The 17,509-nt window shown below is 41.5% G+C and overlaps 1 protein-coding gene across 1 annotated transcript; it reads left to right on the top strand.

The window, feature by feature from the left end:
* Positions 1-3,177: 3,177 nt before the first annotated feature.
* LOC110534683 (uncharacterized) lies at positions 3,178-14,219 on the top strand. Its single transcript, XM_090187472.1, has 7 exons — positions 3,178-4,600; positions 8,982-9,112; positions 9,289-9,456; positions 11,384-11,536; positions 11,778-11,889; positions 12,041-12,168; positions 12,600-14,219. Exons 1-7 carry the CDS (start codon positions 4,318-4,320, stop codon positions 13,467-13,469), a joined length of 1,845 nt encoding a protein of 614 aa, XP_090043598.1. The 5' UTR covers positions 3,178-4,317; the 3' UTR covers positions 13,470-14,219.
* Positions 14,220-17,509: the final 3,290 nt, after the last annotated feature.

Here is a 17,509-nt window from a genome sequence, read left to right as displayed (position 1 = left end):
CGGTTAATTTAGAACAGGCCTGGGCAACTCCAGTCCTCGGGGGCCTGATTGGTGTCACACTTTTGCCCCAGCTGCAGCTAACACACCTGACTCCAATAATCAACTAATCATGACATTCAGTTAATAAAAATGCAATTAGTTTAAAATCAGGTGTGTTTGCTAGGGATAGGGGAAAAGTGTGACACCAATCAGGCCCACGAGGACTGGAATTGCCCAGGCCTAACAGTATATATTATGGTACCACGTCTGATCTCATTAATATGCTACCTTGTAGGGATGAAATGGTTACCGTTTCACGATAAACCATGGTAAAACTGGTAAATGGTAAAATTCCCAACGGTTGGTATTACCGTTTCAAATTATAATTATCATTAAATCAGTAAATACTGTCCAGCATCAACCAGCATCAACCAAAGTTAGACACAGTCTGACATAGGCGCAGCATGCAACGTGGGTTTTGATTTGTGTGGAAACATGGCAGAGTCAGTGACAGCGCTCGAGAGATTTTTCAACCTTCTAAGAGGACAAAATCTGAAGTGTGGTCGTATTTTGGGTTTAACAAGAATGCTGAGGGAAACTTAATCGAAAATGGTCACCCTATCTGCAGAACATGCAAAAAACAACTTCAAATCAACACTTCAAATCTCTTGAGTCATCTTCGTGACCACCACCCGCTACTTTATAGCAAATGCAAGCTAAGTTAACTTTTAGCTCAATGCATGATGTGGTGACTTCGGAATGGGGGAAAATGTCATGGTTTGTCTGTCTAACTTGCTAATAGCTTGTCAATAATGTAAACTGAAGCTTTCAGTGTTACCTACTCTTTTAAAAACACTTCACGTTGTTCTGCAGCTGTATGTGTCGTGTGTCTGCAGACTCTATTCGCCCATTGCACACGATAACACGTTATGTAGTTTAGTTACCCAACCAACATATTTTGTGAAGTTAAAATCCGGCAGTCGTCGACTTGGTTGTAAAAGTGTTCCAACGAGAGAGACTATAGACTCCTATACAAGGCTCCTGTATTTGTCAATTGTTGAGCTCATTGCAATTACTGTCACTGTCTTCTTAAGACTAATTTGTATTTATGTAAATTGTGCATGGGGGTCATTGCATATACTCATGCAACACAGAAGATGATAGACTGTGTGAGTGAATAATAATTATAACGTAAAACTAGTGACGCACCAATATGACATTTTTTGGCGATACCGATATTTTCATTGCCCAAAAAAAACAGCACGATAACCGATATTCTAAAAAATTAGCGGCCTTTTTAAGCATTCTATTACAGTTAAATAATTACACACACATGGACGCAGCGGTCCAAGGCACTGCATCTCAGTGCAAGAGGTGTCACTACAGTCCTTGGTTCGAATCCAGCCTGTATCACATCCGGCCGTGATTGGGAGTCCCATAGTACGCCGTAGTACGCCGCACAATTGGCCCAGCGTCGTCCGGGTTTGGCCGGGGTAGGCCGTCATTGTAAATAAGAATTTGTTTTTAACTGACTTGCCCAGTTAAAGGTTACACACACACACCACACTGACCAAAAAGTTATTTTGTTGGCATTTACGTATGTCCCCATTAACAGTAAAACATAATCAAAACCAATTTCTTTCACTACCTTGCTGTGCTGTTTCGTTTGTCATTTGCTCAGTCATTTCATTCTCAACCAGGATTTCTATGGAACGCCGTTGGGGTCTTGGCATGTCAAAAAAGATACACGTCAAATAAGCTTGTTGACCAATCAGGACCTGAACATGACTGCATGTCACATAATAATTTAACGCTTTAATTAATTTGTATGTAGTTATTACACATTGATTACACTATCACTTGTATTTCATAAGTCACAACGATTCATCGATACGTATGCTATGATGCTGGTAAAGTTGTCCCGCGCGCCTACAGTGCTGGTCAAAACAAATCTAGCTAGCTCATGGAAGCAAAAAAATGTCTTCCCCAAAAACATATCAAAACAAAATCAGTTTCAGACACTCTAATGTGCTTGTCCTCTTGCTCAGTTGTGCACCGGGGCCTCCTTCTCCTCTTTCTATTCTGGTTAGAGCCAGTTTGCGCTGTTCTGTGAAGGGAGTAGTACACAGCGTTGTATGAGATCTTCAGTTTCTTGGCAATTTCTCGCATGGAATAGCCATCATTTCTCAGTACAAGAATAGACTGATGAGTTTCAGAATAATTTTCTTTGTTTCTGGCCATTTTGAGCCTGTAATCGAACCCACAAATGCTGATGCTCCAGATACTCAACTAGTCTAAAGATGGCAAATTTTATTGCTTCTTTAATCAAAACCGTTTTCAGCTGTGCTAACGTAATTGCAAAAGGGTTTTCTACTGATCAATTACAAGACTGAATCCTAAGCCTGTACAACCAGGTTAAAGCTGATGTTGGAAAAACTTTGGCTCAAGGCACATGGTTTGCTGCAACCACTGACCTCGACCAGTGAAAGCAGGGGTTGTCTCAACCCTACATCAGCTTCACTATCCATTACCTCACCCCAGACTGGCAACTGGAATCAAACTGCCTGGAAACACAGTTCTTCCCAGAAGATCACTCAGCTCACAACATCAGGGAGTTTTTTTGAGAATATAACATCTCTGTTGACGAGTCTACAATACGTAGAACGTGTAAGCAGAGGGAGCTGAAAACAGGAGGAGAAATGGAAGTGAATGAGGGCGAAGTATCGGAGGTGGTAGGTGTGATGAAGTTCTCGGAGCCTGAAGCTTGCACCGAGGGTCAGGATAAAGATGAGTCTGTGACAGTAGGAGTGAAGTTTTTGGAAAAAGTGGACCCTTGCACAAGCATTTCGCTACACTAACATTAACATCTGCTAACCATGTGTATGTGACCAATAACATTTGATTTTCATTGTTTGAAAATAATGTCTGAGTGTTGGAGTGTGCCCCTGGCTATACATCAATAAAAAAAATATAAATTGTACCTTCTGGTTTGCTTAATATAAGGAAGTTGAAATGGTTTATATTTTTACATTTACTTTTGATACTTAAGTACATTGTGCCCCTGGCTATCTGGCAATAATTACATTTTTTTTTATACAATTGTGCCATCAGGTTTAATATAAGGAATTTGAAATGATTTATACTTTTACTCAAGTATGACCATTTAGTACTTTTTCCACCGCTGGATGTGGCTGGGGGTTATAGCATTTATTTCACATGACCAATCAATTTAGACAAGTGTGTCTGGTTAAGCGTCATCTAATATTAAAAAAATATTTTGATCTGGACACTTTCTGTTTACCTGGAATTTTGCCTTTTTGTAGGCACCTACCACTTTTAGTCTTCAGCACATGACCTCATGTGAATCCTTAAAGAGATGGGTGGGGCTGGCTTAAGAGGGTGTGAACAATGCTGAATGGGTGTAGACAAAGGAGAGCTCTAGTAGGTACCAAAACATTCAAAGGCTGTTTTCTCAAAAGTGAGTTTACAAGTGTATCAACTTTCAAAGTAGAAATACTTTCCCATTGTTACTCAAAAATGCTGTGTATGATACCATTTTGTAGCTCTGTGTCTCTACTTTTATCCAATGTAAAAAATAAAAATTCAAATTTTCTACATAAGACTGAATCCAGGTGGTGAGTCACATATGCTGAGGCAGTGAAGAAAGTAGAGGAAGATGGGTAAAGGGATCCTGAGGAGTGGTGTGAGTAGTAGATCTGTACCAGTACAGAGGAATAAACCAATAAGTGATATGTTTCATTCAGTAAGATTGGATTTTTGGCATTTATAGTAATGGTTATCAACAGTACTGCAGGGATGGAATGTAAGTCGCAGAAAATTGAGGTTGTGGTGGCAGCTGCAGAGGTATTTGTGAGTGCGAGACTTGACATCAGAAGAGTTACAGGGTGTGTTAAGTGGTGGTGTCCCATCCTTTCAGGTTGTTGGCCTAAGGTAGGACTAAATATATTTAAATAGTGGAGTTTTTTTTATTGTCGTGTTAGATGGTAGTGTATTTGTTCTATTATTATTAAACCATTTTTTTCAAGCGAAGTATAAGGGAGTTATACTCCAGTCTTGTAGGTGGCGGTAATTCAACATTGATTGGCCAACTGCCGTTAAACGTCATCAAAGAAGTAGTAGTAAACGGAAGTAAACAGTGACCAATAACCATTTCCACGTTAGCGGTTTTATTGTTATTTAGACGTGTATTAACATCCTGGAACTCAACATATGACTAAGTTAACTGCACAGCATTACATACTTACCCCAGGTAGTCTTTAACTCGCGTTGGAGACAGGACCTGGTTGATGCTAGGTAATGCTAGCTAGGTAGCCGCTAATGGCTAACTGTATGGTTTTTCACACTCAAATAGCCTCCGTCATGGAGGTGCTAGCGAATGCAGCCGTGGCAGAGATCTGTAAACTCGTAGACGACGACTATGCAGTGTTTCGTTTGGAAATGTCTCAAAGCCAGAAAGAAAACAGGGGATTGCGGAGGAAACTACAGCAACTGGAACTGAAGGTGTCACGGGAGCGCGCAGAGAGGACCATTAGAGAGCGGGTCCTCGCCAGTCGTCCCAGTAGTGTCAAGATCCTCGACCGATACAGAGGAATGGCAAGAGGTACATTTTGCATAAGTTGTCCCGTTCCCCTCTGCGCATGTGTTCAGATGTTACCCAGAATTGTGACTTGGTCAGTTTTTGGATAGTATCCAATATACGCTTTGGTTGTTTTAGAGTTTTTCCTGGTTAGGTAAAACTCTGTGTCCTATTTGTAGGCCATGACAAAAGATTGTTATAGATAGCTTCCCTTTTCATCTATGTTATGACTATAGGGCTTGGATTTTTTGTCAGGTCATGTGAATTGGAAACACTCAGGACAGGTTTGAAAGTCTTCATTTAATGTATTCCTATTTAACCTATTTCTTCGTCTGATTACAGTGCTCTTCAGAAATGACTAATTATGTTATCTTTATGTAAGGCAGGGTTACATTTAACACTATACACAGACTTTGTAACAGTTTTTATAAGTCATAAAACCACTAACTTTGTGTTGTCCTGGTCTCCATCCATCCCACCAGAAGTTGGTTTCCTGGCGCTCACTGTAGGAATTGATTGCCTGTAAAATCCATATATTCAATCATTAAATCAACTATTTGCTAAAGTTTACTTGAAAATAATACCCCCCTTTTCATTAAGTATATTTCATTGAATATCACTCATTCTATTGCACTCTATTCTAACCAAACCTGCATTACCAATTCATATCAGTAAGTTGGAACCGGTTCAGGGAACAGAACAGAAAACCAGAAAATAACGAAATTATATTTCATAGGTTTAAAAATGAACAAAAAGGAACTATATAATCGGGTACTTTTCTTAGGGTCGACCCGGTTCAGTAATTTATTTTGCTGGTCGGAACAGTGGAACGGAACAACAACAAAAATGGTTCTAAATGACTTTGGGTTCAACCCTTGGTCACGATGCACGTGACTAGGTCGTTGAAAAAGACTGATGGCTGCCTGTCTCTGTATTTGAGAAAGTTATTGTGGTGCTAGAATCCATAAATTCTCTCTTTCTGCATTAGCTATCCATCTGTTATGGTTGGACAAATGTGTTCATATTGTCTGTGTAGAATGCTCTGTGGTGGAATTTTAAGACAGGGGAATTTGCTCCAGAAACATAAATAAAATAATATGCCAATGAAGTTTACTGGACTAATAAACTGGCTGACTAACCCTTTCAGGAACTTGAGTATCCCTACGCCTTGGGTAGCAGCAGCAGATCGTTTCATCTTCTTTACCTGTGCCAAACACATTTATTCAGTGAGTCTAAATCAGGGGCGCAACTTTCACTGGGGACGGGGGAGACACGTCCCCTCCACATTCTGAAATTGCATTTTTTTATCATTGGAATGTGATACAAAACGAGGCAACTGTGTACTTTAGGACTCTGAGCGGTCGAGTAGGATGTTTCTGGAACAAAGCCTATTCCCCCTCAGGAGACTGAAAAGATTTGGCATGGGTCCTCAAAAAGTTCTGCAGCTGCACCATCGAGAGCATCCTGACTGGTTGCATCACTGCCTGGTATGGCAACTGCCATAAGACTCCTGAACAGCTAATCAAATGGCTACCCAGACTATTTGCATTGTCGTCATCCCCCCCTCCTCCCCTTTGTTATGCTGCTGCTTCTCGCTGTTTATTATCTATGCATAGTCACTTTAACTCTACCTACATGTACATGTTACCTCGACTAACCTGTGCCCCGCACATTGACTCTGTACCGGTACCCCCGTATATAGCCTCGCTACTGTTATTTAACTGTATTTAAAAATAAATAAAAAAAAGTTTTTACTTAACACTTATTTTTATTGTTGGTTAAGGGCTTGGAAGTAAGCATTTCACTGTAAGGTTGTTGTATTCTGTTGTATTCGGCGCAATTTGATTTGGAGTGTATCGGACTGGATTTAAAAAAAGGGGCCCCCCCACTTCTAAAAATCAATATTAACGTTAGCTGCTGGCTGCATAAACATATCTAGCTAATGTTATCTAGCTAGTCTACTATAGCTATAGATTGGATCGTTGTACCTAGATTTGGACAACGACTAAACTGCTTTTATTAACACACTCTTGTTTTCCATGAAAATATGTGTTCGCTCTCTCTTGAGGCAGGCAGGAGAAGACTGTTTACACTAGATAACACAGCCACAAAGTCGGGTCCCACAGAACGTGCGCGAAGACAGGGGCATATTGCGAGTCAAACAATGGTTAGTGCTATCCGAAATCATTGGGACATCCCTAGCCTCAAGTCCTAACCATTTTAACTTTCAACTTTAATGGGGGTAGGGCCGTCCCAATGATCCATGATAGCAAGGACAGCCAAACAACGAGGTCACAGAGTTTCTAAACCGAGACGCTACATTGCGAGACTTCCGGGAACCCTTGCGAAGCAGACCAAACAGACCAGGCCGGGGTTTGAGAAGTCGATTAGAGAACAAAAACAACTTTAGATCAAAGTAGTGTCTTTGATTTGACAGCGCGAGACCACCGTTAGAACCGATGACATGTTTCTGTGCATGAGTAAAGCTAGCCAACGTTGCAATGACATCGCCTACAAGCATGATCAGGGATTTCTATTGGAGAAACAGTTTCTGCCTATCTTCATACTGTACTGTCTTTGACGAGGTGCTGGTGCAACCAGACTAGTTGTTGAGAGGCGTGGTTGATGAGGCTCTGTAGGCTGTAGCTAGGCGACCGCTGTGACTGACAAGTGAATCCACCTGTCACAGCAAGTGTGGGGGCTACCTCCTCACTAGACAAACGGGGGAAAATATGCTGAAATTGGGGGAGGTACTATGTAAGCTTGTCCAATAAGAAACGGCTGCTTTTACGTTTAATTTTTTTTTCTATGACATAAACTAATGAATATGTCTGGTAAACGCATTTGTTGCTGCTGCTTGGAAGGTGTTGAAAAGTATTGGAGCAAATGCTGTCTCGCCACACGTTTTCCGGCGGGTCGGGCTGGCCCTAGCCTTTTGGGGGCCCTACACAAAAGTTAAGGCAGAGGACATTTTAGAGTTAATTTCCTGCAATTCTACACATTTTGCCAGGGGGGGATATATAAAATGTTTTCAAGATGCATACTGCATACATACAAAATGCCTCCAGATTGTAAAGTGGTGTGTGCAGCGCTGATGAAGCCTGCCTTTCCGTTGTCACATTTTGTGGTATACCTCATAACCTGGCTGGTGAGTGCCTTCAGAATGTATTCATACCCCTTTGCTTATTCCACATTTTGTTGTGTTATAGCATGCATTTAAAATGGATTTAATTATAATTGTTTCTCACCAATCTACACACTACCACATAATGACAAAATGAAAACATATTTTTAGAATTTTCTTTTGTTTCTGTACAATCTTCCTTCTTTTCACTCTTGTCATTTATATTAGTATTGTGGAGTAACTACAATGTTGTTGATCCATTCTCAGTTTTCTCCTATCAAAGCCATTAAACTCTAACTGTTTTAAAGTCACAGTTGGAGTCATGGTGAAATCCATAAGCGGTTTCCTTCCTCTCTGGCAACTGAGTTAGTAAGGACACCTGTATCTTTGTAGTGACTGGGTCTATTGATACACCATTCAAAGTGTAATTCATAACTTTGCCATGCTCAAAGGGATATTCAATGCCCTTTTTTGTATATTGGTATTGGAAAACCTCCCTGGTCTTTGTGGTTGAATCTGTTTTAAATTTACTGCTCGACTGAGACCTGTATGTGTGGGGTACAGAGATGAGGTAGTCATTCAAAAATCATTTTAAACACTATTATTGCACACAGAGTGAGTCCATGCAACTTATTGTGATTTGTTAAGAAAATGTTTACTCCTGAACTTATTACTTAACTTAATTTGTGTGTATATATATAAAAATAACATAATTCCACTTTGACATTATGGGGTATTGTTTGTAGGCCAGTGACCCCCAAAGATCCACATTTAGTCAATTTTAAATTCAGGCTGTAACACAACAAAATGTGGAAAAAGTCCAGGGTTGTGTATACTTTCTCAAGGCACTCTATACATTTTTTTTTTGGGGGGGGGGGGGGGGGGGGGGGGCGGCACTAGTGGATGGCCTCCTAAGCAACTACTTATGTCACTTATGCCCTGGGCCAGGCCTGATGTAATAGTTCCCCTGATTACTTAGCTATCTTGCAAAAAAAAATTATTTACCAGGCAGGTCAATTAAGAATACATTATTCTAACACAGACACAAAATCATATTCTAACCAGACTCTTGAGTTACTGAATTTACTATTGTCATACTCAATAAAAATGATGTGATGCATGGAACACAATCAATCAATCAATCAATAAATAAATAGTATATCAAGAAGTTATAAGAAGGGACATCCTTGCCACTTGTAGACAGTGTCATGTGTACAATATAGCATTGAGCATTGACAGTAGCTAACCTAACCACCTCTTTTCCCCCAATCACTCTCTCAGGTGAAGGACATCTCACTGGAGGTCACAGGAGCTTTGTGAAGCCAGCGGGACACAACACATGGAGAGATGACCAACCAATCACTGTTGATGAGGGGAGTGGAACCTCAACCCAGCATGTTATCGTGATAGAGGTTTGTGTAATAGTATTACATCAAAATTACAGTTAATCAAATGTGGCCCATCTTAATTTCAGAAAGGCTGCCCTCAGCTATTCATTTATTTGCATTAGGGGACATTGAGACTTCAGTACCACATTGTTATCCAATTCAACTCATGTACCGATAATAACCTTCTCTCTTCTTGTCAGTCTGTAGATGCAGGTCCTGGGGTCAAGCAGCAGATGACTAAAGGAAAGAAGGACCCACAGCACAGCAGAGACATCCAGACCGAGGCAGTGGCTGGAGTGGCGCCCCCTGTGGCCACGGAGGTCCTCTCCGCTGTGCCCCAGGCCAGGACCATACGCAGCATCATGGAGGTCAGTGGAACGCCGAACGCCGTCCTCAAGTCAGAGACAGACACCGAGACTTTAACTGTAACACCCAGGCTTTTACACACAGGATCTGACCACAGATCAGACCCAGAGAGACTGGGGCTGTGGAGACTGGGCTGTCCTCCTGCTCCTGGCTCAGAGTACCTACCAGTATTTCACCAGAACCAGAGGATGGGTCATTCCTGTGGAGATGGTGATGGTGACACGTTAGACACTGGTGGTGATGATCGGTCTTGTTCTTACACTACAGAGATGGACCCTGGCAACATATCCTTGGGTTTAGAGACACAGACTGATCTGCTTAGAGGGGAATGGAACCGGTACAGTAGTAGTGTATACTCTGAAGGGTGCCTAGATAAGAAAGGTGAGGGTTCAGTCGTAGATGAGGTGACTGTGAAATTGGAGGGCGACGTTCCTCCCACATGGAAAGGTCACCTAGGAGACAGACACTCGCAGGGCAGAAATTTCTTAGATTACAGGGAAAGCTTAGAGACAAATCCAAATGTCGCCACCCACTCCCTTGTACACACGTTCAAGGATCACGACCCAGTGTCCACTTCAATGGCCCTTTCCGATTCTCACAGCCACATCCTTTTCGATCAGGTATTGAACTCAAACGACAGGGCTAGAGTCCAGGCTCAGGGAGGGGGAGCCACATCAGGCAATAGTAAAGAGAAACGGTTCCTCTGCATGTTCTGTAACAAAGGCTTCAGCTGCCCCCAGAAGGTGGAGATCCACAAGAGGGTCCACACTGGAGAGAAACCCTACAGCTGTACCCAGTGTCATGTGTGCTTCGCTCAGGCTGGTGACCTGAAAAGGCACCAGAGGGTCCACTCAGGGGAAAAACCTTACAGCTGCCCCCAGTGTGAGAAGCGGTTCTCCCGCCAGGACCAGCTGAAGAGGCACCATATGGTCCATACGCGAGAGAGGCCGTTTGCCTGTACGCACTGCGGGAAGAGGTTTTCAGAGAGGAGCTACCTCAGGATACACCAGCAGAAAAAACATTCCACTCAATAACTTCTGACGTTTACATCAAACCCTGCATTAAAGACAAATGTACATTCTCACGATTGTCAGCAGAAAAATCCACAGATACATTTGGAATAACAAGAGTAACAGATTTCAGGGTAGAATATTGCATCCAGACATTGTGTGATATATATATATATATATATATATATATATATAATATAAATAAATATATATATATATATATATATATATATATATATATATATATATATATATATATATATATAGGCCTAAACAGTATGTTACATATTGTGTTTGTACTGTGGCATATATAGGCCTAAAAAGTATGTTACATATTGTGTTTGTACTGTGTAGGCTATATGATGTTCACAAATGTCTATTTTATTACTTCTAATTAAACTACAAAATGTTTTTCCAATACATTTAATGAGAACATGTATGCAAGTTATCAATTTTGTTGTTGAGACGTGTACATGTGGTTTTCATATGGTGTACTTAAAACTTATTTGTTTAATAAACACAAAATGGGACTTTTTTATTCTGAGACTTTCATTGAGACTCCCTTTAGTATATATCACATCTGATATCACCCTATTCTGCATATACCCAACAGCGCTTTATAACCAATATACACTTAAATATAAATAAATATACTTAAAGTATTTACACTTACTGTACAATTCAGAATAGGTTAGTTTGTCTGATGACTTTTGACTTATCTGAATCATATTTACCCACAACATCATATTTATATCCACCATGATGGGTTTAACAACAATGAAGTCATTCTGTAACTACAGTATAGGACTCAAAAGTAGTGGGGATGGGTAAACACTCCATGTTGAAAGTGTGTTTATTATCTGTGTATGTACCTGAGGGAGTGTAAGTCTGTGTAATCTGTATCACCTGTCTCTTCCAGGAGGAGGAGGGTCCAGAAGTGCTGCTGGTGAAGGAGGAGGGTCTGGGGAACCCTGAGGGAACCATGGTCATGGAGGACAACCAGACTACACCACCTCCTGAACCCACAGAGGAACCAGCTGAGCAGCATAGGACCACACACAGTCTCACTGAGGTGAGCCCACTGTGAACTACTGTCTGAATGGTATTAGGTCAGAGCTCGTATCCACAAAGCCTCTCAGAGTCGGAGTGCTGTTGTCTTATCAAACCATGAAAGTGTGTAAAGTAATCAAAAACTAACATGTTTGCATAGTATTCATAGCAATCCCTCATTGCCCAATCAGATAATACTCCACAGCAGGGTGCTCATATCAGATTTCTTGATCCAACATCCTTTCACTCTTTATCTCTTACAGTCGGTAGACATGGAGGATTGGAAGCCTGATCTGCTGCTGGTCAAAGAGGAGACAATAGAAGACGGACCAGAGAGCATTGACCTGCTGAGTGGACTAAAGATGGGGGAGCAAGGTAAGGGGGAAATAATTACAGCATAGAGCAACTTATGTTTGCATACAAAAACACACATCTTAACTTGACCAGGTAATTGACCCAAAAAAATCCATATGTAGCGTTTTCTCTGACACGTTTGTAAAGTCTATTTTCTAATCTCCTTCTGCAGGTGGTTGGCTGGAGGCTAACAGAAGAGACTGGGTGGCCATCTCGGATTTCCAGACCCAGACGGGTGCAGCCAAGGGCCCAGGGGACAACATTACTGAGCAGGGCAGGACCAGAGGTGACATAGTGGAGGTCAGTGGATGGAACAGAGTCCTCAACTCTGGGCTGGGGAACAACACTGTTAATCACAACCAGAAAAAGACAGTCGAACACAAAACAACAACCGAACCTAGTCTCCATGACAGCAGGGTGAGGTGTAGATTTCGTCTGCAGGGACAGGGAGGTGTCCGTGTGCGGGGGGGAGAGAACGTGTAGCTGTGCTGACTGACTTGGTTCTTTTTGTATTATTGCAGAGACAGAGTTTCCCTTAACTCAGTTGAACCAAAACATATTTCATTCTTGAATCAACACATATGGACATTGTTTCACAATAAACTCCAATGGCTCCATATTGTTAGGTACTTGACTGTGGTTAACATTTTATAATATCATGTCATGTTTCTGTGTGTACAGCAGTTTCTTATATAAACATGTATGCTTTTCTATTAAATTTGTGTTTACAGTCTGCAGTCCATGAGGACCTGCTGATATCTGGTGTTGCTGACGGGAGAGACTGCACCTCTGAGGTGGGTGGTCACAAACCCTGGCCCCGGATCAAAACCCTGGATCTGGAGCCATCACTCTTCCTTCCCGAGTCGGAACTAGGACCCAACCGTGAGGGACAGAGACTCCACCACCACACAAAACACAACCAGTGGACAGGTGGACTGAACAACCTCAGTCCTGGTGGTCATCAGAGAGACAGAGGCTCCAGTCAGGGATCCAGTCTGCAGTCTGGGGCTGATAAAGATAGACCCTCCTGTTCCTATGATACAAACACCACAATATCCATGATGGACAGATCAGGTCACCCTGGGCTTCAGCCTTCACAGAGAGTGACGGGAGACTACCTCCAGGGGGGACTATCAGCCAGTCGGTCTTCTCCTTCAGGGCCTCGTCCAATTCCTGGTGAATGGGTTCATAGAAGGTCTGGACCTGGGTCTAGCCTTCCTCAGCTACCTCATGGTTACCCCACCAATACAGACAGGGTCAGGATGGGCGTTCACCATAAGAGGTACCTAGCCTATAACACAGCACATAATCCCAACAACACCCAAACAATGGCTAGAGGTCAAGGAGGGAGCTCAAAAACTCTTGCTTCTACCTCTGGTGTCATTGGGTTACAATGTGGGAGGCCGAGCATTAGGATGGACGCCGACAAGCCATATGCCTGCCCCACGTGTGGGAAGCGCTTTGCTGAGGCAAGGTATGTGAAGCAGCACCAGACTGTTCACACCAAAGACAGCTTCAAGTGCAAATTATGTCACAAGAGCTTCTCCTTCCTGAGTAGCCTTATCAGACATAGGAGTGTCCACAATGGGGAGAAATCGTAGCAGTGTGGCTTAAGATGTATACAGGGGATGTCTTTATCTGACATATTATAGTTATCTTGTGAAGTGTCTAGGGATAAGAGGGTAATTAACCACATACCCCTCATTAACCCCTTTAACTTTTAATTTAAAACAGGCTTGCGTTAATACCTGTTTTTAGAGAGATAGTAAACCTAGGCTAGAACAAGTATAGTTTAATATTCTCTGTCTGTTGAAACCAAGATTGAACTCTTTGGCCTGAATGCCAAGTCTGGAGGACACCTGGCAGGGACTGGGAGACTAGTCAGGATCGAGGCAAAGATGAACAGAGCAAAGTGCAGAGCGATCCTTGATGAAAACCTGCTCCAGAGCACTCAGGACCCCAGACTGGGGTGAAGGTTCATCTTCCAACAGGACCCTAAGCACACAGCCAAGATAACGCAGGAGTGGCTTCGGGACAAGTCTGAATGTTCTTGAGTATCCAGCCAGAGCCCGGACTTAAACCCAATCAAACATTTCTGGAGAGACCTGAAAATAGCTGTGCAGCTACACTCCCCATCCAACCTGACAGAGCTTGAGAGGATCTGCAGAGATGAATGGGAGAAACTCCCCAAATACAGGTGTGCCAAGCTTGTAGCGTTATACCCAAGAAGACAAGGCTGTAATCGCTTCCAAAGGTGCTTTAACAAAGTACTGAGTAAAGGCTCTGAATACTTGTGTAAATGTGATATTTCAGTTTTATATTTTTAATAAATTAGCAATAGTTTCTAAAAACCTGTTTTTGCTTTGTTAATATGGGGTATTGTGTGTGTGGATTGATGAAGGGAAAAAAACGATCTAACACATTTTAGAATAAGGCTGTAATGTAACAAAATGTGGAAAAACAGGGCATTGCGGAGGAAACTACAGCTACTGGAACTGAAGGTGGCACGATGGCACATCCCCGCCAGTTGTCCCAGTACTGTCAAGATCCTCGACCGATACAGAGGAATGGCAAAAGGTACATTTTTGCAGAAGACCGAGGCTGCGGGACCTGTCGCACCGTTCCCCTCTGTGCATGTGTGACTTTAGATTTGTTAACCACATAAGGGTCTTGGGCAGTTGGATAGTATGTAATAATTCACCAGATTACTTAACTAGATATCTTGCACAAAGACACTATAATTTTCTAACCAGATTCTTGATTTACTGCATTTCCTATTATTTACTAATTGAAAATAATGTAATACATTGATCAATAGATAGTATATCAAGAAGTGATGAGAAGTGTTACATATACACAATACACACAAGTCTAAGTAACGGAATGGAATTAAGAATAGTAGAATAGAATACAGTATATACAGTTGAAGTCTGAAGTTTACATACACCTTAGACAAATACATTTAAACTCAGTTTTTCACAATTCCTGACATTTAATCCTAGTAAACATTTCCTGTCTTAGGTCAGTTAGGATCACCACTTTATTTTAAGAATGTGAAATGTCAGAATAATAGTAGAGTGATTTATTTCAGCTTTTATTTCTTTCATCACATTCCCAGTGGGTCAGAAGTTTACATACACTCAATTGGTATTTGGTAGCATTGCCTTTAAATTGTTTAACTTGGGGTCAAATGTTTCGAGTAGCCTTCCACAATAAGTTGGGTGAATTTTGGACCATTCTTCCTGACAGAGTTGATATAACGGAGTCAGGTTTGTAGGCCTCCTTGCTCGTACACGCTTTTTCAGTTCTGCCCACAAATTGTCTATAGGATTGAGGTCAGGGCCTTGTGATGGCCACTCCAATACCTTGACTTTGTCCTTCAGCCATTTTGCCACAACTTTGGAAGTATGCTTGGGGTCATTGTCCATTTGGAACCAAGCTTTAACTTCTTGACTGATGTCTTGAGATGTTGCTTCAATATATCCACATAATTTTCCTACCTCATGATGCCATCTATTTTGTGAAGTGCACCAGTCCCTCCTGCAGCAAAGCACCCCCACAACGTGATGCTGCCACCCCCGTGCTTCACGGATGGGATGGTATTCTTCGGCTTGAAAGTCTCCCAATATTTCCTCCATCGTTACGAGGGTCATTATGGCCAAACAGTTCTATTTTTGTTTCATCAGACCAGAGGACATTTCTCCAAAAAGTACAATATTTGTCCCCATCTGCAGTTGCAAACCGTAGTCTGGCTTTTTTATGGTGGTTTTGGAGCAGTGGCTTCTTCCTTGCTGAGCGGCCTTTCATGTTATGTCGATAAAGGACTTGTTTTACTGTGGATATAGATACTTTTGTACCCGTTTCCTCCAGCATCTTCACAAGGTCCTTTGCTGTTGTTCTGGGATTGATTTGCACTTTTCGCACCAAAGTACGTTCATCTCTAGGAGACAGAACACGTCTCCTTCTTGGGTGGTATGACGGCTGCCTGGTCCCATGGTGTTTATACTTGCATACTATTGTTTGTACAGATGAACATGGACCTTCAGGCATTTGGAAATTGCTCCTAAGGATGAACCAGACGTGTGGAGGTCTACAATTTTTTTCTGAGGTCTTGGCTGATTTCTTTTGATTTTCCCATGATGTCAAGCAAAGAGGCACTGAGTTTGAAGGTAGGCCTTGAAATATATCCACAGGTACACCTCCAATTGACTCAAATTATGTCAATTAGCCTATCAGAAACTTCTAAAGCCATGACATAATTTTCTGGAATTTTCCAAGCTGTTTAAAGGCACAGTCAACTTAGTGTATATAAACTTCTTACCCACTGGAATTGTGATACAGTGAATTATAAGTGAAATAATCTGTCTGTAAACAATTGTTGGAAAAATGAATTGTGTCATGCACAAAGTAGATGTCCTAACCGACTTGCTAAAACTATAGTTTGTTAACAAGAAATTTGTGGAGTGGTTGAAAAGAGTTTAATGACTCCAACCTAAGTGTATGTAAACTTCCGACTTCAACTATGTGAGATGAGTAATGCAAAATATGCAAACATTGTTAAAGTGGCCAGTGATTTCAAGTCTATATAAATAGGCAGCAGCCTCTAATGTACTAGTACTAGTGATGGCTGTTGAGATAGAACCTGTTTTTCAGTCTCGGTCCCAGACCGTACCATCCTGTGGAGAGCCCTGCGATTGCGGACGGTGCAGTTGCCTTACCAGGCGGTGATACAGGTCGACAGGATGCTCTCAATTGTGCATCTGTAAAAGTTTGTGAGGGTTTTAGGTGCCAAGACAAATTAAATGCCAAGACAAAATAAATCTGACACAGCGGTTGCATTAAGGAGAAGTATATCTCTAATTCTGTGCATAACACTTGCATCTTATGATGGGTATTTCTGTAAATTGATGTGGCTCTCTGCAAATTCGCCGGATGTTTGAGGCACATTATTGAACATAACACACCAATGTAAACAGAGATTTTTGGATATAAATATTAACTTTATCGAACAAAACATACATGTATTGTGTAACATGAAGTCTTATGAGTGTCATCAGATGAAGATCATCAAAGGTTAGTGAATATTTATAATGCTATTTCTGACTTTTACTGACTGCACAACATGGCGGGTAACTGTATGGCTTGTTTTTGTTGTCCGAGCGCTGTACTCAGATTATTGCATGGTTTGCTTTTTCCGTAAAGTTTTTTTGAACTCTGACACAGCGGTTGCATTAAGGAGAAGTATATATTTAATTCCATGTATAACACTTGTATTTATCAACATTTATGATGAGTATTTCTGTAAATTGATGTGGCTCTATGTAAATTCGCCGGATGTTTTCGAAGCACAACAATACTGAACAATAATGCGCCAATGTAAACTGAGATTTTTGGATATAAATATAAACTTTATCGAACAAAACATACATGTATTGTGTAACATGAAGTCCTATGAGTGCCATGTGATGAAGATCATCAAAGGTTAGTGATTCATTTTAATCTCTTTCTGCTTTTTGTGACTCCTCTCTTTGGCTGGAAAATGGATGTATGTGTTTTTGTAACTAGGTTCTGACCTAACAATCATATGTTGTGCTTTCGCTGTAAAGCCTTTTTTGAAATCGGACACGATGGGTAGATTAAC

The sequence above is a fragment of the Oncorhynchus mykiss genome, chromosome 10 (genome assembly GCF_057628025.1).
Source record: "Oncorhynchus mykiss isolate SJ-2025 chromosome 10, ASM5762802v1, whole genome shotgun sequence".
NCBI lineage: Eukaryota > Metazoa > Chordata > Actinopteri > Salmoniformes > Salmonidae > Oncorhynchus > Oncorhynchus mykiss.
This window is presented reverse-complemented; position numbering and strand designations above follow the sequence as displayed.

Coding starts and splice junctions, on each gene's coding strand:
- LOC110534683 (XM_090187472.1), top strand. CDS start 4,318: ATGGCTAACTGTATGGTTTTTCACACTCAAATAGCCTCCGTCATGGAG. Junction 4,601..8,981: donor ATACAGAGGAATGGCAAGAG/GTACATTTTGCA, acceptor TCACTCTCTCAG/GTGAAGGACATCTCACTGGA. Junction 9,113..9,288: donor AGCATGTTATCGTGATAGAG/GTTTGTGTAATA, acceptor TCTTCTTGTCAG/TCTGTAGATGCAGGTCCTGG.